General features: G+C 30.4%; 3 protein-coding genes across 5 annotated transcripts; all 3 read right to left on the reverse strand.

Moving 5' to 3' along the window:
• Positions 1–2,221: 2,221 nt before the first annotated feature.
• Positions 2,222–10,759, reverse strand: LOC105201374 (trifunctional enzyme subunit alpha, mitochondrial). 2 transcript variants are annotated; one of them, XM_011169368.3, is made up of 11 exons: positions 10,684–10,759; positions 9,099–9,208; positions 8,699–8,971; positions 8,341–8,591; positions 7,402–7,785; positions 7,003–7,173; positions 6,713–6,935; positions 4,750–4,959; positions 4,366–4,561; positions 3,769–3,971; positions 2,222–3,453 (listed from the first exon to the last, which is right to left on the reverse strand). In XM_011169368.3, exons 1-11 carry the CDS (start codon positions 10,757–10,759, stop codon positions 3,250–3,252), a joined length of 2,301 nt encoding a protein of 766 aa, XP_011167670.1. In that variant the 3' UTR covers positions 2,222–3,249. The 2 variants fall into 2 exon arrangements, with proteins under 2 accessions (XP_011167670.1, XP_039312295.1); XM_039456361.1 differs by lacking the exon at positions 10,684–10,759 and adding an exon at positions 10,259–10,650 and having other exon boundaries at positions 3,250–3,453.
• A 1,886-nt stretch (positions 10,760–12,645) lies between these two features.
• LOC105192831 (cytochrome P450 9e2) lies at positions 12,646–22,166 on the reverse strand. Of its 2 annotated transcripts, none has more exons than XM_039456363.1 (2): positions 22,001–22,166; positions 12,646–14,849 (listed from the first exon to the last, which is right to left on the reverse strand). In XM_039456363.1, exon 2 carries the CDS (start codon positions 14,687–14,689, stop codon positions 13,133–13,135), a length of 1,557 nt encoding a protein of 518 aa, XP_039312297.1. In that variant the 5' UTR covers positions 14,690–14,849; positions 22,001–22,166; the 3' UTR covers positions 12,646–13,132. The 2 variants fall into 2 exon arrangements, with proteins under 2 accessions (XP_039312297.1, XP_039312296.1); XM_039456362.1 differs by having other exon boundaries at positions 12,646–15,208.
• On the reverse strand, positions 17,508–19,669 carry LOC105192830 (cytochrome P450 9e2). The gene has a single exon (XM_011157083.3). It carries the CDS (start codon positions 19,599–19,601, stop codon positions 18,048–18,050), a length of 1,554 nt encoding a protein of 517 aa, XP_011155385.2. The 5' UTR covers positions 19,602–19,669; the 3' UTR covers positions 17,508–18,047.
• Positions 22,167–22,334: the final 168 nt, after the last annotated feature.

Consider the following 22,334-nt stretch of genomic DNA (forward strand, 5'->3'; position numbering starts at 1 on the left):
AGTTATATATAATTATATAAAACTAAATAATATATATCTTTTAGTTACATATAATATTAATAATTTATTTATAATTGTAAATAAATTAATAATTATATTTATGAATAAAAATAATAGTACAGAAGAAATTAGAATGATTCCGTAAATATTATTTTCTCGAGAGAACTTTTCTTTGTTGAGAAAACTAAAAAACGTAATAGTTTTAAAAATAAGAATTCGTTTGTATAAATCAACTTTTATGTAAATCTCTGAGAATATTTTGCATAAAAAAATGACAAAAAATTGAACATTTTAAGTAATTAACAATTACTAATTACTTTTTTACTACACAGAGAAGAAGGCAGTACTATAGTCTCTTATTTTGTACAATAACTGTATTAATAATCAATAATTTTAATTGAAAATTTAACGTTTACATTCGTCAATGCTAGGTTGTTCAATTAATTCTAAACTGAAAGTTATAAATCAGTTTGTAGATAATTATTACAGCAAGTAAAGCAAGAATAAGATTTAACAATAACGAAAAGATATGTTTTTAATGGTTAATAACATGTGATAAAAATGCTGCCTATCATAACATTTGAATCGAATAATTTGTCCCTTTGGTATTTCTTCATATAATTAAAAACAACAGAAATATTCAAAATAATCGAGTTATAGGAAATCTCTTGCGTATAAAAATTTTTTAAACACATAATTTTAGAAGTTATTAAGATGTGCAAGCTAAGTGCCCCGTTTTATGTAATTATAATAACAAATCTATCTAATGGAGTTTAATTTGTTTCATGAATTAAATTCTAGATGATTTACGAAAATTACAGTGTTAATATTTGAAAATGCTATCTATATATAGTGGTGTTATGAGTTCCTTGTATAGCGTAAAGAATTGTGGAAATCCATCAGAGGAAATAACAAGAAAATTGATACAGATGTAAAACTCGTATATCTAATTTATGTTGCTCCAGAATCGACTGGAAGAAATGATATCGACGTAAACAAGAGTGCAACATCTCTTGACTGTTGCATCAAGCTAAATATTTCCATTTCTATATTGCGCCTGCATGCGTAATTTCGCAGGATAATATTAATTATTGGACTGATTTATTAGATTTTTTTTTATTGAAATCGGGGCAATTGAACGATCATCACGCAGCTTCTTTTGCATGTCATATAGTCATAACGAAATAAAAAAAACATTTCAACGCAATTAAAATTGCGAATTAATAGATGGGATTTCAAATATGAATCATAATTATGAGTAATAATAAAAGTGAAATTAGACTAATATGTAAATAAGTAGGAAATAAGCCTTTTCTCAATCAATTAAATTTAGTGGTTAATATTTTCTGTGAATTTATATACATTTTGTTAAATTATTTATCAATTTAATTCATGACATTATACAATTCTGTTTTTAATTTTAGTTTAGAATTGCGTTTCACGATCGACAAAATTGTTAATGCGCAGTTCATAGAATTGAAAAATGTATATAAACATGGAAAATGTAATAATGTTTGTTTTTAAACATTAAAAAAAAAAAACGTATCAAATATGAAACAATTATTTTTTTTAAATCTTATATAAAAGCTAATCTATAATGTACTTTTTACTTTCTATTTCTTACTTTTTATTCCTTTGCATACTATTTTATCACCAATTGTCTTTGTCTTTTTTTACAATTCGTATTAACTTTTATCTCGCCAATTTCGATAAAAGTGTACCAAAAGGCAAAAGACCAAAAAAAAAGTAAAGAGCACATTGCAGATTAATCTTAAATGTTTTTCAAACATTTATCAAATGTCAGAAAAACATTTCTTTCATTTAAATGTTAAAATAAACATTTTTTTAATAAAAAAAGGGAACCTAATCCAATATTAATGTTTTTAAAAATGTTTTTGTCATATTTTTCAAATAAAACTTTTTCAAAACATTTTTTAAACATTAAAAATGCAATAAATATCTTACGAGCCAAGAACAAGCAAAATTAAATATGTTATTTCATAATTCTCAACACATGTACATTTTCTATATTAATTTAATAACAATATAATATCTAGAGTCTTATTTCGTCTATATATTATTAAAAAATGTTTTTTAAACATTAAAATAAACTTTTAAATAAAAATCAAATCTTAACCTATTATTTTTAACACATTTTTAAAAATATTTTTTAAGTATTAAAAAAAATATTTACTGATTATATAGTTCGGAAGCAGAGGCATACTCAATATATAAATTCTTTATTTCTAATAAATTTTGCAAAAATAGATTTACAACTGTTATGGTTTCACTTAATTTACAATGTTGTAAAGGTGTTCTAAAGATATTTGTAAAGGTATCAAATATTTGTGGCATATAAAATTCTCGAAATTAATAAATGCACGAATATATCTACAATGCGTTCGCGGATGGGCGTGGGATGTGTAAAGACTAAATCCAAAAATATATAGTACTCTAGAAGTTGCGACAGCCTCGCGGTGCGTTATGCGTGGCACGCATTATAGCCCCTCCCATTTGACCTGCACACGTGGAATCGCGTCGTAATGTATATCTCGCGTGAATAAAGTTGTTTTAAATATAGTCCAAGCTGTATTTCTTTTAACGTTTTTTTTCTGATAATGTATCTTTTCTACATTGATATATTGATCAGAAATAAGATTATAAAAGAATTAAATCTATTAACCTTAGGACTAGGCACATGGATGTGAAATCCAATGAAAAGTTCATGGTATTAATGTTCTTAAAAATTTCTTCTAGCTAAAATCTTTATATGTTACAATTTTACTAATAAATTGGAATCGATTTTATAATCGTATTCTGATAATGTGTTATTTGGCATTCTACTAGAAAAGAATTTGTTGAAATATATGTATTTCTTACCGAAATTGACAATAGCTAAGTTTGAAAGATTTAGATTCAGTATTGCGTTTACAAAAATATAGCGTGTAGTCCTATGGTTAAAATTCAACAAATTTATATTTATTTTGTCACAATGAAAAAAAGTGTTCATGATTAGAAGAACATGATAAACATTCTTCCAATTTTTGGAGCCTTTTAACGAATGAGCACACACGAGATATAATAATAGCAAACTCCAAATTGAGTTGCAGGACAGTAAAGGGTTAATTTTCGTACCTTTCGAGATGCTTCCTTTGTTTCTCTGAGCCTGAAGTAAACAAATATAATACAGCTCTCGGATGAACATTAATCAACGTGAAGATATGCCGATAATGGATTGCTATGAAACTCTTATTTCGGGTAGAATTTGCGTGTAGAATCGGCTGCGTGTTCGCGCAGTAATTGGCATGGCGTGAAAGTTTCGCCGTAATGATTCTGGAACTCTTCCATCTTTTTAATAAGTCGATGAGCTCCATACGCATCGACCCAACGGAATGGACCACCCGAGAACGGCGGGAAGCCCAAACCAAATACAGCTCCTACATCTCCCTCCAACTAAAATTAAATAATATATTTATCAAATAATGTAAGGTAAAGATCTAAGAATAACAATTAAGTTCGAAAATTGTTTATCTAAACCTCCGTTGTTTGTACGAATTGAGTGAATATTATTATACATATATTGCTACTTAGATTGTCGTCTCAAACAATCATTATATTGTTTCTTGAGATAGAATTTTGGTATAAAATTAAATAATCTTGAATTGTATCTAATTTACAGATAGTAATTTGATATATATCACACATTTTGTCATCCTTATTATATATTGTTCAATAATTTGTTAAAAATACCGTAAAGCGTTAACTTACAGGATTAGCTAGAATATTTTCTTCTAAGCACAGCACCGCTTCGTTGACGAACCGCGAGACCAATCTCATCTGACGGTCCTCGTCGGACGTGCTACCCTTAGGCTCGAGTTTATACTTTTTCATAATGTCCAACGCGCCCATATTTACATCTCTGTTCTTGGAGCTAGTTTCATACACGAATATACCTTTGCCGGATTTACGTCCTAAAATTCGCAAAGTGCAAAATCTAATTTTAGAGTGACTTGACTTTTATGGTTTGTCGGTAAATATCTCCTGCGATAGGACAACGTTTATAAAATTATATGACATATAAGCTTGTATAAAAATTGACTTTTTATAAAATATTGATAGCAGTTTACGCAATTAATTTCGAAACAATATTTCAGCAAAATTTTAATGATGTAACGAATAATCTTATATTTGCAAAAACTATAAAAAAATTACAATTTTAATGCAAGATTTCGTTGTATAATTTAATAAGTGTTATCCTATCAACGATCATCAATTATATGAATTTTTTTTAAAGAATATCTGCAAAATAGTTTATCTAATACATTCCTCGAAAAAAGCTTTCTTTACGTTATAACAAAACCTTACCGAGAAAACCAGCCTTGACCATATCGGAGAGAATATTTACGTCTCCTCCCTTAAAGCGTTCACCGTAAGCTTTTGCGAGGTCGACGCTAATGTGAGCACCTACATCAATGCCGACTTCGTCAGATAAAGTGGCTGCGCCGACAGGAAAGCCAAATGTCTTTGTTAGTTTATCCAGATGCATTGGATCCACGCCTTCCTGTAAACAGATAATATCGCATTTGAAATCAAAGCAATCAATGCTAAACATTGTTGTGACATTATTGTAAAATAAAATCGGTCACTTTAATAACTATGATAATCAACTCTGTTCCTGAATATTTAGATACTTAAGAGAGATGTTTACTTTTTTCGTAGCTTCTGTAAAAGATGATTCCAATAGTTTACCTGTAATAGCCTAATCGCTTCCGACAACATGGTAGAAAGTATTCTTGTGGTATAAAATCCAGGACAATCACCAACTGTGATAACAGTCTTGCCCTGTTTCAAGCCAACGTCTATAGCAGACTTGATTGTTTCTTCAGATGTTCCTTTGTGAGTTATAATTTCTAGTAGCTCCATTTTATCGACGGGAGAAAAGTAGTGCATACCAATCAACTGTAAAAAAATGTCATGAAAAGCTCAACATATATTTATATATTTATAACTAAATATATTATAATTAAAAATTAAATAGTATATTTAATTATAATTAAAAATATATTTAATAGAAAAATTAAACATAAATAATTTTTATTTATATACCAATAATAAATTAATAATTAATAATTATTATTAAATAATAACAAATATAAATACAATTTAATTTTTTAACTGTGATTAAATATAATTGTATTTAATTTTTAAATAAAATTATAATTAAAGAAAATATATATGTATTAGGAGTATAAATAAGTTTCCGCCGTTTTACAAAAAATGGCGCCACTAGTATGTTATTGTTGAAATTGTCTGTTGTAAAACGTTATATCGTAAGGTTGAACCGGTTGAACATCTGACAACAACATAACCTTAAAATATTAGCGATTTTGTATCAGCATCATATATCTTTTTTCGTGCGAAAATGTCGAGTTTTGAGCCGAATAAGCGTCATTTGCGGGAGCTTTTGATTTACTTCTTTAATTTGAAGAAATCTGCAGCCGAGGCGCATCGATTGCTTGTAGAAGCATATGGTGAGGCTGCCTTAAGTGAGAGAAGTTGCCGTGAGTGGTTTCACAAGTTTAAGAACGGTGAATTTGACGTCGAAGACAAAGAACGTAGCGGAAGGCCGAAAGTGTACGAAGACGCGGAATTGGAAACATTATTAGATGAAGATTCGTACCAAACGCAAGAAGCACTTGCACTTATATTAGGAGTGACTCAACCAGCAATTTCACATCGCTTAAAATCATTGGGAATGATTCAAAAACAAGGAAATTGGGTTCCATATGAACTGAAGCCGAGAAACGTTGAACGCCGATTTTTCACATGTGAAATGCTGCTTGCCAGGCATAAACGAAAGGGTTTTTTGCATCGTATAGTCACTGGTGATGAAAAATGGATCCACTACGATAACCCAAAGAAGAAATCATGGGGATCACCTGGCCATGCTTCAACATCGACAGCCAAGCCGAACATTCATGGAAAAAAGCTCATGTTGTGTATTTGGTGGGATCAGTTTGGTGTCGTGTATTATGAGTTGCTCAAACCGAATGAAACCATTACTGGGGCTCTCTACCGAACACAATTGATGAGATTGAGCCGAGTACTCAGGGAAAAACGTGCCCACTACTACTCTAGACATGACAAAGTTATTCTTCTGCATGATAATGCTCGTCCACATGTTGCGGCGCCGGTCAAAACCTATCTGGAAACACTTAATTGGGAAGTTTTACCCCACCCGCCGTATTCACCAGACATTGCTCCTTCTGATTACTACCTGTTTCGATCGATGACACATGACCTGTCTGAGCAACACTTCACATCATATGAAGATACAAAAAATTGGGTCGATTTGTGGATAGCTTCAAAAGATGAAGCATTCTTCCGACGCGGTATCCGTATGCTGCCAGAAAGATGGGAAAAAGTAGTGGCTAGCGATGGACAATATTTCGAATAAAACATTAGGTACCGTTCTTTCACAATAAATGCCCAATTTTTGATAAAAAAAACGGCGGAAACTTATTTATACTCCTAATAATTAATTAAATAATTGATAAATTAAATAATATTTAATGACATATTTTTTTTAATTATAATTTAATTAAAAAAAAATGTAAATTTTATGATAATAATCATAATTATTTTACGTTAAAATAATTATTATCAAATATTATAGTTTGAGATTAAAATTTAATTAATACATATACTTTACTTTGTCAGGACGGCTGCTACCAGCAGCAATTTTTGTGATAGGAATAGCGGACGTATTGGTCGCGATGATGCAGTGATTTGGTACTACGGCTTCAATCTCCTTCAAGACCTTGTGTTTGATGCCGATGTCTTCGAAGACGGCTTCGATTACTATGTCTACGTCTTTGAAGGAGTCGTATTTCAATGTCGCGTCGAGATGGGACAAATATTTATCTTTTACGATACTGTATAAAAAATTTTCATTAAAAAATCTATCTTTTTATACATTTTTTAAAAATAAAAAATACAAACCTGGAGATTCGTTTACGTTTCACAGCGGTGTCCAGACCCTTTTGTATCTGGTTTACACCGCGATATAGTCCAGCTTCGTTGGTGTCCTTCATAATGACGTCAAAACCTTTGTCAATACTGACTTGAACGATGCCCGCGCCCATCAGACCGGCGCCAAGTACAGCAATTTTTCTGTGCACATTGAATAATATTGTTAATACTAATCAACAAAAAATTTGGACAGAGTAACTGTTAATAGATGTTTTCAGGATTGTGAGAGATAACGCGCTACTTGGCAAAGTTATTACCATTATCATTATTTTTTTTCGATAATATCGTTACTTTTTCTGTCTATAATGAAAATATAACATTTTTATAGTACATAAATTCAGTTATTTGAAAAGTTACTAAAAGACGTACTTGACTGTACTCTTGGGCGCACCAAAACGATTCTTCTTGCAAGCTGTCTGGCCGAAAAATAAATTGGTAAGACCTTTACACTCTGGTGTAGCTGCCAACTGACCGAATCCCTTGGCCTCGGCATCAAATCCAGCAACGGGACCTTTGTCCAGACCGACTCTCACCACCTCTAGAATTTTAAGCGGAGCTGGATACAAACCATTCGTCATTTTCATCACTTGGGCTTTTGCTTTCTTGAACACCTGATCCTTGACGTAGTTGATGGATAAAACCTGTTGCGTTATCTTATCCATGAGAGATTTTGGACCGCGCGCTATCTTCAGTCTTCCGTTGGCAATGTCCTGTGCTGTTTTTATTGCAGTTTCCTCCAGATATCTTATTGTGCTAAAAAATATGATTTGATTTTTAGGTATGCAATACAGTTTCAATGTATAGTAATATTAAAGCTTCACTTTAAAAAAAGAGACGTTGTGTGTACAATTAATGAAAGGTAGAACAAATATTTTCTCAGTAAATAGATGTATGAGAGATAAATTGTACAAGTTACAAGCGAACAAATTATTGTTATTTAAATATTTACAAAATATAATTATTTAAATATTACATAAATAACCAAAATTAACATTTTTAACCCGTTAATTTTTATTCAATACGCCATGAATCATTCGTCATCAGTTTTTTTCATTTTTACGAGACATATAAATTATTCAGTGACTTTTATATATATTTTAACATTTTTAGAAAGTATTTGTATGATCATGTATTAAAAAAATTGTAAATGTTATAAGTAATTATAGTTGACAAAGTATTTCAAAGAAAGAAATGCGCAGGAACATAAATGTCTCAAGGTGTGCGTTAAGTATCAAAATTTCTTAAAAAGAAATTAGTGTGAAAAATTTGAGCGTATCTATTTAGGAAATGTACTATTTATATTTTTACTTTTCTTCAGGTAATGCAACTCCTGGTCCAAGGCGATTGACAACGATATCCACTAGTCCAACTTTCTTCGCTTTGTCAGGCTTAAGATTTTTACCAGTGAGAACCATATCCAGAGCGGTGGCAAGGGGAACCAACTGAGGCAGGCGCTGAGTACCACCGCCGCCAGGAAGGAGTCCAAGCCTTACTTCCGGCAATCCTAAATTGGTTTGCTTGTTGTTAACAGCGAGTCTGTAATGGCACGCTAACGCGACCTGCAACAATCAATGTAATTAATAATTTTACCTTTTTGATACCTTTCTGTTTTCCTGTTTTAGCTACACGTACATCTTTTACTTTATTTTAATTGTTAATACGTTACCTCTAATCCTCCACCAAGACATGACCCATTAATAGCAGCAATAATTGGCTTTGTACTGTTTGCTATTAGATCCATAATTCTGTGACCATCCTTCGCTAGTTGATAACCAGCTTCTGCATCCGGAAGAGATTGTAACATAGTGATGTCCGCACCAACTATAAAGTTGTCTGGTTTTCCACTAATAATAACTGCTGAGTTTACAAGAGAATTTGTTTGAATTTCCTTGAGTAATCCTTCTATCTCCGCCATTAGTTCCTTGTTTAAGGTGTTTACCTATTTCAATAGAGATGTGTGTTAACAAACTTTGAGTCTATTTTTTATTTTAAAATAATTTCATTATACGTGCACAAACACATATGCACACATAATTGTATTTATACTTTTATATCACTATACCTACTTTGGCATTTGGAGAATCTATGGTGATTACTGCTACATCGCCAACAGTTTTGTATTTAAAGTATTTCCTATTTGCTTCGGATGTTAGTGCTCTCATTGATTGTTGCACACCTAGACATACAATTAAAAAATGAGTAATAAAATAAAATAGCAACTATACATACAAGAATACACAGTATATACACATAAAAATACACAAAAATACAACAGTATTTGTCCCCTAATTGTATTACTAAATGTATTTATTGTGTTATTCCCTTTTCTTAATCATTATTTATTATTATTTTTATTTAATATAATTACAGCTTCAAATAAAAAATATTTTAATCAAATCTCTATAAAAATTAGACTCAATTATATTGCATTTTATTATTTCAAAGCCTTATTATTCCAATATTCTCCTTAGTTATATATTAATGATTTAAAGACTAGTGCAGTGACCCAAACTTTTCAAGACAGATCTATATTTTCTATTTAATTTTATTATTACTATATTTTTTGCATTTCACATATTTTTAAATAGTTTCTTCTATTTGTTCTTTAAAACTATATTCACGTTATTTCATAATGCAAGATACTACTAAAGAAAAACAAAAACAAATTAATTTTTTCAATATTTACATCTTACATCGCAATATACTTTTATACATTTTATCTCTTCATTTGTATCTGAGTGTATTTATTTTATTTGAAGTCAAGATACTCTTGAATAAACTTTCGAAATTTTTTAATGATCAAAATCGATTCGAGCATTAAAAAAGTTTTAGGCCTGAACGTAAATTTCAATCATTCGAATCAACAATTACGATTAATTCGAACCTTAATTCAAGTAAAATAGCGAAGTGAAGTCGGGCAATGTATCATAACAAACAAAAGTCAGTTATTTCTGTAATAAATGCCATCTATGGGAATTCTTTTTCGATTTAAACGATCGAGTCCTCGTTTCGAGCAGTTCGTTCGAATCTTTTCATCGCTCGAAGCTCGAACGTCTGTACTTTGGACTTGCAAGTCCAAAGTACCAAAGTACAGCGCGATCACGTAACATTTGCTCGGATCTGCCCTTGTGCAAATATAGCCAGGTTATTCCTCAAAATAACGTAACTTTCAGTCACCGGTGCCAGTCGATCTCGACGACACGAAGTTAGCGTCAATCGACCTTACCTCTCCGATTGTGGGAGAGCAAAGGTCGAACGCATGCCGCCCGGCGCACCTATCGGCATCTTGCCCGATGCAGCACTGGTCTGACGTATCGACATATATCCGGTATCAGGAAGATAATCAGCTGGCGACGTCGACTTTTCTTGGTTCAACGACGATCCCTAACAAGTAATTCGCGTCTTGGAGCCGGCGTAAATCGTTCGCCATTGCCGTTCGCGATTACGAATCAGTTTTGCACCAGATTGTTGCCGATCAGAGGTTGTTCAACCTCTTTACTTTCGGTGCTCGACCTCTCGCTTGCCCCAGACGGTACTCGGCGCGAATCAGACGTCAAACGCAGAAAAGCGCGATTATCTCGCGACATAATGAAAATTTCTTCGAGACGTGCGATCTACAAGTGCATTCCTTCATAGCAAACACGTAATCACCTGTGCATTTCGAAGTGAAATTCGCGTTGGCGCGGGTGTAGCGCGCAAGGGTGCCAAACAGCCTGCAGCTCGCCATAATCTCAGTCAATTAGAAATGACGGACGGGCACTCACTCTCATAAAAAGGAACGAAAAATTCACGAGTTACGCGCGACACCGCGTGCGAGCGACACTCGGTCGTGTCTCGTCGTTTTGCTGCGGATGAAATGGGATGAAACGGTGGGTATCGCTTGCGTGTAGCTCCCGCGGAGGGGGGACAAGAGAGGAACAGGTCGGAGCGCACAACGGAGAGAACGCGCATTCATGATAGAGATTCGATCAGACTCGATTGGTAAACAAGGAATCGCGATTCTCGCGAGTTTAAACAGGGGCGTAGTGAGAAAAGATGATGCCTGGGGCAAATTTTTCCCCTACAAACGCATAATATTTAAATATTAAATAATATCCTGAAATGTTATTTAGTATTAATAAAAAGTAATTATATGTCCACTTTTTACAATATTATTTGAATATTATATGAATATTATATTAGAAGTGAATAATATTATTTATTTCAATATTTTAAATTATCGGGAATATTATATCTTAAATATAATAATTATAAAGTTTAGGAATATTTTATGCATAATAATTCACGTTAATTTTTGAACAAAAATAATATTTGTATAACATTTTCATATTTCACGGATATTAAAATAATATATCACGAATATTATAAAGCGGACATATAAGATTATTATAATATTTCTGTAATTAAAAAATATATTCTCGGAATAATATTCTTGGAATATTATTTTAATATTATTTTTATTTTTTATAATATTCGTACATTTAGAAATATTATATGCTTATAGGGCCCTTCCTTTACATGCTTTACTATTAGAGTAGCTAGAGGAAGAAAGGGGGTGGTAGGGTATCTTTTTTTTTTTTAATTAAGGCCCTGCGCACAATAGAGCAATATTAGATATTATTTAAAAATAGGAATTAAAATTTTAGAATTATTTCTCTCAATGAATATTAAAAACGTAATGCACAATGGATACAAAAATAAAATGTAAGATATAAATGTATCATACAAGATATAACATAACTTATATTATTTATCTACATCTACGTCTTTATTGAGAAAACTGATTCTAAAATTTCTATTCCTAATATTTAATATTTAATTCCAATTCCTAATACCTAATATTCCTCTATTGTACAGTGTCGTGCAATAATTCGCGAGATCATAGTAAATGGTTTGACTTACCGATGCTAAATTGATAACGATAAAAGCGTGCTCACGCATTTCTAAAGGGATAACAATAATAATTATATATATATATATATATATATATATATATGTATATGTATTATATATATATATGTATATGTATATTTGACATGAAGAATACGTTATTGATTCTCTTAGTTAAAAAGTATCTTCCGAGATGCTTTCAAAAATATTTTCATATTAATTACATTTTATAGATATATGGTATATGTATATCGCAAAAGAAATAAAAAAATATTAATATTTCTTTTCGATTATGCGCGTTTTAACATTTCGTAGTTTTGTTAAAAAACTTTGCTGATAGAACAACGCAAACAAAGAATCGATAAGGAAGAATTCCTTGAATAAAGATAACAAACTACGGAACATGAAAATACGTATTTTCGTCTGTATTTACGTTTAAATACGTATTTTGTCTGTAAATATTTAAACGTCCCATTTATGTCTGTATATTTTTTGAGACATATATATATATATATATATATATATATATATGTGTGTGAAATGTATTGTAATTAATATGAAAAAGCATTAAATGCATCGAAAGATTTTTTTATTGGGAGTATGCGTATTTTCGTGTTTCATAGTGTATTATTTTTATTTAAGAAATTTTTTTGACAGTACTTATCAAAATTAATTCATTTGGCCAACAATGAGGAGCAGCAAAAATAAATTATTGCTTTGTAATTCCATTAAACAGAAAGTAGTATATTCTTAATAGAAATGTAACAATTATTCAATTATTAATTCCATTAATTTAGTTAAAAAAAATATATTAACTTATCTAATTCTAAGAGTCTTTAAGATGATAAATATTCGCTTTAAAAAAAATACGACGAAGACGTTATCTCAATCATCTATACTGATGAGCTGTTAAGTAATCAAATGGAAAAATGTAAAAATGTTCGAATATAATTAGATCAAAAGTCTAAGCAAGTCACAATGTTTAATATTTAATATTTTCCATTTCATATTAGAAATAATTTGATTGTATATCTGACATAAGATTTGATTATTCGTCTTGAATTGTTATTTATCATCACGTAATACATTGCAAATAAATTTTTTGTATATTTTTATTTATAAAAATATTAAATATTTTAAAAGTTAAAAATGCAGTAATATTGTTCCGAACACAAGTATATATATCATAAAATAATTTCGTATAAAATTTTCATGTCTCTCTCTTCTCCAAAGCAATCCAAAATCCGTCAACAGGTTGTAGCGCAAACTCCTTTTTACTGAATACAACTGGTTCGACGGTTTTATCTGTAGTCTTCAAAATAAACTTTTGTAAAAGCTGAACTATTAGAATTTTAGTCTCCATAAGAGCAAATCGATTGCCGATACACATCCTCGGTCCAAAACCGAATGGTAAATAAGTGCATGGTAAAATGTTGTCTTTATTCTCATTGTTGAATCTTTCAGGATCGAATTTGTTCGGATTTGGAAAATATTTCGGGTCACGATGTAACGCAAAAACAGGCAATATCACATGACTACCAGCTTCGATGATTACATTCTTGCAACCTGGTTGTGATGGAGGCAGTTCGTATTTTTTAGTGCAAACTCTATCAGAAATGACGGCTGGTGGATGCTTTCTGAGAGTCTCCGAAATCACCATGTCCATGTAAGGCATCTTCGATAACGACTCGTAAGATATCTCACCGTTTCCTTCGAGAAGATACTGCTGTATCTCTTCGCGCAAACGATCCTGAATATCTTGATTAACTGCCAGTTCATGAGCAACGTAACACATCAACATCGAAGAAGTGTCGAAACCAGCGAAGAAAAAAATGAAAGCTTGCGAAACAATGTCGCCCAATGTCATTTTGTGTCCACTAGCATTTTCCTTGTCCCGAGCCTGCATTAGCAAATGGATCATGTCCGGTCGGATGACATCTTGCTTTTCTCGCGCTTTAATATTTTCTTCTACGATCTTCTCGAAAAATTTTAACGTGTCTGACGAAAATATACTCACGCCCATTAATTTAGCAAGCCCTGGACACGAACTTATAAATATGAGCTTGGCCATCGCTAACAGTCCAGTAGCAAATTTGGTAGCCTCCACTCCTCTTGTATAGAACTCATTGTCTCGATCTTTCATAGAATTCATGCTTATGCCAAAGGCTGCCGTAGCAATTACATCGTTCGTGTATCGTCGGAAGGCTTCCTTTGCTTCGATTTCATGACAGAGTTCCGGATGGTCGGCCAAGTAATCGACAAAATCGTGAGAACACTTCAATATCAGTTCGAACATAAACTTCATTTTGTTGGCGGTGAAAGAGGGGCTCAGTATATTTCTCATTTCCTTCCAACGTTCTCCGCGCAAGGAGAGGACGTTCTTGCCGAACAACGGTTCCACGTTTTCGTCAATGTAAGTGCGATGATCCGTGAAATGTTCAAAATCCTTCACTGTTATGTTTTTAATCAGTTCAGGATCTCGCACAATCATGATCGGCCAAGGCATGAAAAAATCCACTGTTCCAAAATATTTAACGTCTGGGAAGTAATAATACAAATATTGGCAATAATCGGGAAAAGTGGCTTGACCCAAAAGCATTTTCCAACTCATTATAAGAGACGATAGCGAATTTGGCACGTAAGGTATGCCCTTATTCTTCCAGTGAAAATATGCATAGTACAGCACAGTGGCAATTTTCAAGATACCAATGACGACCAGAGTAGTTAATAATAGCACAAAGGTCGATAAAAGGATTGATGAATCCATCACAATTTGATAGAATAACAGATGATCGATGCTTCGCTTGCGGCGTAGAACGTATTATGGGACACAGTATAGTATCTTGCGAGATGTAAAGCGTCGCGAGACGGACCGTGGTTGCGTGTCGAAATTCGCCGTCAGTCTTCCCTTCCAGTCACCTGAAAATCTATAGTATACGTAGCGTGAACTATAAATTTTTAGCACTGCCAGTGTAGATCGGGACAGCCAAATCCCTTTACGCAAGCCAGCGACTTGGGAGCACTCGAGATTATCGGATCTTGATAACGGCTGAACTTTTATCAGGTTCTGAGTTGGCTTAATCGATAGCTTTGTGCGAATTACATAATAATGATGTTATTTTTCCTTTGTATGCTTTATCAGTTGAAATATTGCGACGTAAGGTTCTGAATCTGGAATTTCATCGTATTCCAGTGTTTTAGGTGCAACCGATGAATCCTTCCGTACACTACCGCCAATAGATACATTTTTGACATTGGTACTACTTAGCACATCCATTTTACGACACTGCCGATAAAAATAGTTCTGTTAGACAGAATAAAAAAAATAATAAAAATTTAAGTGTAATTACGAATTTAATCTAATTAAGATTTATAATAATAGTTTATTACAATCAAATTTTGCAGCAATTTCAAGCGTTTTAATATGATTTTTTAAATTTAAGTTTATACAATTATCTTTTTAATTCTTTATATCACTTAGGTTGAATAAGTTAATTCAATTTTGTGACATATTTTGAAAAAAATTGAAGCTGTCTTCACTTAAATTGTAATAAGAATTAACGTGTAACTTGGCTTTTATTTTTATTTTTTGCATCAAAGGTTTTATGTAAGTATATTAACGCGACACCATTTTTATCAGCACCAGTTTGTTAGCTGTATAGAGCTGTATACTATCTATCCTATAGATAGTAATTTCATCAAGTATATAGAATAAACGTAATTTACGGTTTACTGAAGAGGGAAAAAGAAATACGTTTGAGAGATAGCAGGAGGATTCGTAGAATGCTAACAATTTTGTTAAATTTATTCATTAAATTCATTAAATAAATAACTTTTACTTTTGCTTCTGACGATGAAAGATGCTTTATTTCTTATATTTATTATAGGGCAAATTATATTATTTGTAATTAAAAAAGAAAAAATTTTTAAATTATACTTTTCATCGATAATATACCAATTGAATATCGACACTCTCAAATGTATTTAGCGCGCACGTGCGTGGGTATCGGATTTCGAGGACTTTGAGCCCGACTTATAATTTGTCGATGTCATTCTCGTGACAGATTGTACATCAATGAATAAATATCGAATAAACACAATATTTGTTTTATAATCTTGCTAATGAGTGCTAATAACAAGCAAATAAATATTTACATTAAGGAACACCAATTGATGATGATCTTGATCTTGACATATGTTATATAGGTGAAGGTTATAGTGACCAACTTTTCCTTATAAATTAATCGGCGATTTTGTATAGTTTTCGAGATATACTTACACAAAACTAATTTTTGAAATTGTATTATTTTCTACTTTATACTTATATGATGGATAGTGAGTACTTAGTCAAAATTTTTTCATATATAATTATTATATAGTTATATATTATTATATAATGATACATAATTGTGTATTAAATATGTCCATGTATATTAAAATATATATAATTATGTATAATTATATATAAATATGCATAATTTTTATATAAAATTATTTATAATTATATATAATAATTGCACATAATTTTATGTAACCATTATATATAATTATACATAATTATGTATGATATATGTTTCTTTTGGATTTTTATCTTTAAATTGTTAAATTCCTGACAGTACTTGTCAGAATTAATACGTTTGGCCAATAATGAGCAGCTAAAATAAATTATTATTTTGCAATTTCACGAAATTAATCTTAATAGGAATTGTATTGAAATTCTATTCAATTATTAATTAAATTTAGTTAAATATATATTAATTTACCGAATTTTTTAAAAATGATAAATTGTACTTGCAGCAGATAAAAATAAAATTAAATAAATTAAAAATTGCAATTTATTTTAATTTATTCAAATTCGCATTTGGGGGGGGGGTAAGTATTTTTGTATTTAAATGGACTCAAATAGATTGAAATACTAAATGCGCTATTCATTATTTTGAATTCGGATAAATTCATGTTCCATTATATTATTTTTGGATTTAAAGAATTGAAATACAAAATTACTATTTATCATGTTGAATTCGGATGTATTCATATCCGTATTATATTATTTTTTAATTCAAATAGATTCGACAAATCAAAAGTGCAAATTCAAAAATGTCAAAATGAATTCACTTCTATCCATTTCGACTTATTTTTGTTTGCTGGATAGTACACATAAATTGCGTATAAATCACAGAAAAATATAAAAGAATAAAATAAAATTTTATTATTTAAACATAAGTATCTTAAAATATGTTCTTTTTTATTTAGATTTGTCTTAAAAATACTTGGTTGATTAGATTAATTTCACATCTATTTTTAAATAGTTAGTTTTTTAATTAAATTATAAATCCACTTTTAAATATTGTCTATGTATGTGGCTGCATTTTATGAAGTTTTCTTTAGAAGAATGAGATTTTATATAATATAGCAATATTATCAAAATAATAATTTTTTAGTTTATTATTACTTTTATAAAAGTGTTATATTAAATTGTAATTTTATATTGTTATATTAAATTGAAATTGTAATTTTAAAGATATTATAGATGTTATAATTAAACTATGAAAAGACATATGATATAAAAAGTACGTAATAGCATAATATATTGCATTAACTGTGTATTGTCAATAACGTTATTACATTTTTTCAAAAGGTGGTAACGTAGAATGTTTAATTTTATAACAAATTACAGCAAGGAAATCTGAACTAATAAGAGTAATTCAAATTTAAATTATCTTACAAGTAGAAAAATATTATATAATAAACGTTTGCGCAATAAAAATATTCGCTTTTAAAAAAGTAAGATGAAGATATTATTTCATCTCTACTAAGCTATTAAACAACTAAATGGAAAAACGTAAGTCATTAAAATATAATCAAGCATTACCAAGCATAATTAGATAGAGTCAAGAGTTTAAGCTACTCACAATGTTTAACATTTCATATTTTCTATTTCTCATTAAATACAATTGTATTATTTGACTTAAAATTTTTATTATTTGTCTTGAATAATTATTTATTATTCATCGCAAATAAATCTTTTGTATACTTTTTTTACTTTTAAAAGCGTTAAATATTTTAAAAATTAAAAATGTAATATTGTTTTTTCTTAGAAAATAAAGTTTCTTTGTACAAAATTTTCATGTTTCTCTCTTTTCCAAATGAATCCAGAATCCGCCAACAGGTTGTATATTAAAGTCCTTTCTACTGAATACAACTGGTTCGACGGTTTTCTCTGTAGTTTTTAAAGTAAACTTTTGTAAAAGTTGAGCTATTAGAATTTTAGTCTCCATAAGAGCAAATCGATTGCCGACACACATTCTGGGTCCAAGACCGAATGGTAGATAAGTGTATGGTACAATGCTGTCTTTATTTTCATCGTTGAATCTTTCAGGATCGAATTTATTAGGATTTGGAAAATACTTCGGATCATGATGTAAAGCATAAACAGGAAATAGCACTTGATCTTCACGTTCGATGATTACATTCTTGAAGCCAGGTAGTGACGGAGGCAGTTCGTATTTCTTAGTGCAAAGTCTATCGGTCATGACGACTGGTGGATATTTTCTGAGAGTCTCCGAAATCACCATGTCCATGTAAGTCATCTTCGATAACGACTCGTAAGATATCTCACCGTTTCCTTCGATAAGATACTGTTGTACCTCTTCGCGTAAACGATCCTGAACATCTTGATTAACTGCCAGTTCATGAGCAGCGAAACACATCATGATTGAAGTAGTTTCGAAACCAGCGAAGAAAAAAATGAAAGCTTGCGAAACAATATCGTCCAATGTCATTTTTGGTGCACTAGCACTTTCCTTGTCCCGAGCCTGCATTAGCAAGTGGATCATATCCGGTCGGATAATATCTTGCTCTTCTCGCGCTTTAACGGTTTCTCCTACGATCCTCCTGAAAAACTTTAACGTATTCGGCGGGAAAAAAGACACACCCATTAATTTCGCAAGCCTTGGACACGCGCGTAAAAATGTAATCTTGGCAATCGCTAGTATTCCAGTAGCAAATGTGGTAGCCTCCACTCCTCTTGTATAAAACTCATTATCTCGATCTTTCATAGAATTCACGCTTATACCAAAGGCTGCCGTAGCAATTACATCGTTCGTGTATCGTCGAAAGGCTCCCTTCGTTTCCATTTCACGACAGAGTTCCGGATGGTCGACCAAATAATTGACAAAATTGTGAGAACATTTCGATATCAGTTCGAACATAAACTTCATTTTGCTGGCGGTGAAAGAGGGGCTCAGTATATTCCTCATTTCTTTCCAACGATCTCCGCGTAAGGAGAAGATGTTCTTGCCAAATAACGGTTCCACAGTTTCGTCAATGAAAGAGCGATGATCCGTGAAATGTTCAAAATCTTTCACTGCGATGTTTTTAATCAGCTCTGGATCTCGCACGATCACGATCGGAAAAGGCGTGAAAAAATCCACTGTTCCAAAATATTTAGCGTCTGGGAAGTAATTGTACACATATTGGCAATGTTCGGGCAAAGTGGTGTAACCGAAAAACAATTTCCAACTCGCTATAAAAGATGATAACGAATTTGGCATGTAAGGTATGCCCTTATTCTTCCAATGAAAATATGCATCATGTAGCACAGTGACAATTTTCAAAACGCCAATGGCGACCAGAGTAATTAATAATAGCACAAAGGGCAACGAAATCAATGATTCCATCGCGATCTGACAGAATAACAAACGAGATGCTTCGTCGTACGCGGCGTAGAACGTTATAAATTGATATGTAGAATGTAGTATGCGTCACGAAGAAGTTGAAGATGGGAGGGGAGAACGTTTCTTGATATCAGTACATGTTCCAGGCAGCACACAATGTTTATAAGAGATTTGTAAAACATTTATAATGATTATTTTAATATTTTATAAATATTTATAATAATACTTCATAAACATTTTCGATTTTAGATTAAACTGATCACATAAAAAGATTTGTAAGATATGTATAAAATATGTAGTCTGCATTTTAAAAATATTTTGAATAAAGTTCTTGTGATTTTTTTCTCTTCAGATATATAAAATATAAAAAAAATATTTATATAATGTTAAAAAATAGTAATATTTATAAATATTTATTATAAATATTGTATTTTGTTTGGGATCATGTCAGTATTGCGCGAGATATGTTAATCGATTTAAATCGCTTTGTGTTCGACAATTTTTTGAATATCTTGACTTGTATCAACAGTCAATCATTACATTATAATAATTTAATTTTAGAAAGTAATTTCACATTTCAATAAAAATTGGCGTTGTTGTCGACAGGAAAATAGTTTCTGATAATTATATAATTATATCATTAGATTCATCATGTGCCTTTGCACTTTGTATAGTGGATTTAATATCACAAGCTATTACGAGATAGAAATAACAAGTGCATAATATAAAAACGTCAAATAAGTATAAAAAATTTTATTGTCTTGCTTCAATCTCTACGTTGAATAGTTTTGGAGAAAAAGAAAACGTAAAGTGAAAACGAAATATGTAAGTCTGTCTAAACTCGGAAAAAAATTTTCATATACATATACTTAATTATCAAGTATATTCATTATATATATATATATATATATATATATATATATATATATGTAATGTACATAATGTATATTGTATATAATTGTAGATAATCATACATGATTGTATATAATTTTTTATGTTTTTATATAATTATGTATAATATACATATATAAATATATATTATATATAATATTTTATTACATATATTTACTTTTGCTTATTCATTAGAAACCTTTGTTGATATAACATATATATTCATACACACAAAGTACTTATAATAAATATCAGTTAAATTAAAATATCTTATCAAAGTAACGTTTTGGTAATAAATTTTAATCAAATTCGCTACAAAATAAGAAACATTACTTGATTAACTAAAAAAACTCATAATATACTAATTGAATGAATATATATAGTTATCTGCTAACGAAAATTTGATCTTCATCTGTGCATTACTCATAGACTGAAATAAAGCTTCCAGCTGACATATACACTGGAACTTCGTATTTTGCAATAGAGTGAGATTCAAGGTTCTAAGTGACGTGTTTATTCATTTCCTCTTCACTCTTAAACCATGAAATTCAGGGCTGTAGTGATAAATTGTATCATCCATTTTATTTATATTTGTGTAAATTTTTTTAATTAAAAAGTTATGAACAATAGGTCAGTTTAGACTGACAAAAATGTGAAAAATATTAAGTTTACAGATTTATGTTAGTTGTAATAGTATCTTAATTAATGAACTGACAATAATTTTTACAATCCTCAGCTTATTCGATCTGTGCATTGCATTCAGACTTGAAACATAGTTATTGTATAAAATTGGAATATGTAATGTTAATATTAAGGAACATTCTACATATATCCCACCTCTCTGAAAAACAACAAAATTTCTTGGAAAAAAATAACATTTCAGGATTTGAACCTCCCTACATTGTGCGTGAGCGTTCTATTTAAAAAATTATAACTATGTAAGAATAAATATTTTTTGTTCATAAAAATATAATTTTTAGAAAATACTATTGACATCAATTTTTTAACAATAATAAATTGTTAATTTACAAAAAAAATAATTATAAAGGTGAACAAAGAAAGAAAATATATTTTCTACATTAAGTATACTTTGTATATCGAGACACTTTCTGGGCAAAATTAAACACCCAACAAATTTTTCAATATTTTTTCATTTTCCTTTTAAAATTGTTGTAATTCTCTACATGTGCGTTCTTGTTTATTCTTCAATTGTAAAGATTTTTAAATATGTATATGCAATTCAAAAATTGGTGACATGAAAAATTTATAATAACATTTGGTTAGTAAAAAAACGGTTTTAACGAATTGTTTAACCTGCGATCCATGCTTTAATGTTTCGCATGTTATAAAACATAAAATAATGACATCACTATCTTTGGCATGTGTATCTCGTAAATCTAAAATCTAATATAAAACGTAAAAATAATTCGAAATGTCTTTCCAGTAAAATTAAATATAAAAATAATGTAACAAATTAAAAAATATACAATAGTAAAAAAGAAACATTATACCTTTAATTCTTTGAACCCTCCGTTTCTGAATACTGGATACTGATAAAAAGTATATCTATAATCTCCATTAGATTATTTCATGAGTTCAGTCTGAATTCCTTTAGTTATATATCTAATAGCACATAAGAAATACAGTGTAATTCCGGATAACTACTTAAAATCAAGCATTACCAAAAATTATATTAAATGCTGCGCAACAACAATCACAGAGAGTTAGGGGAATATATAGTACTTTTGTCGATTACTCGACGATTTCTATAAAACTAGACTGGAAAATGTTGGTAGTAATGAAAAACTGTAGGCAATTTGACCAATCCACAGAAATTGAGGTTAG

The sequence above is a fragment of the Solenopsis invicta genome, chromosome 13, assembly GCF_016802725.1.
Source record: "Solenopsis invicta isolate M01_SB chromosome 13, UNIL_Sinv_3.0, whole genome shotgun sequence".
Lineage (NCBI taxonomy): Eukaryota > Metazoa > Arthropoda > Insecta > Hymenoptera > Formicidae > Solenopsis > Solenopsis invicta.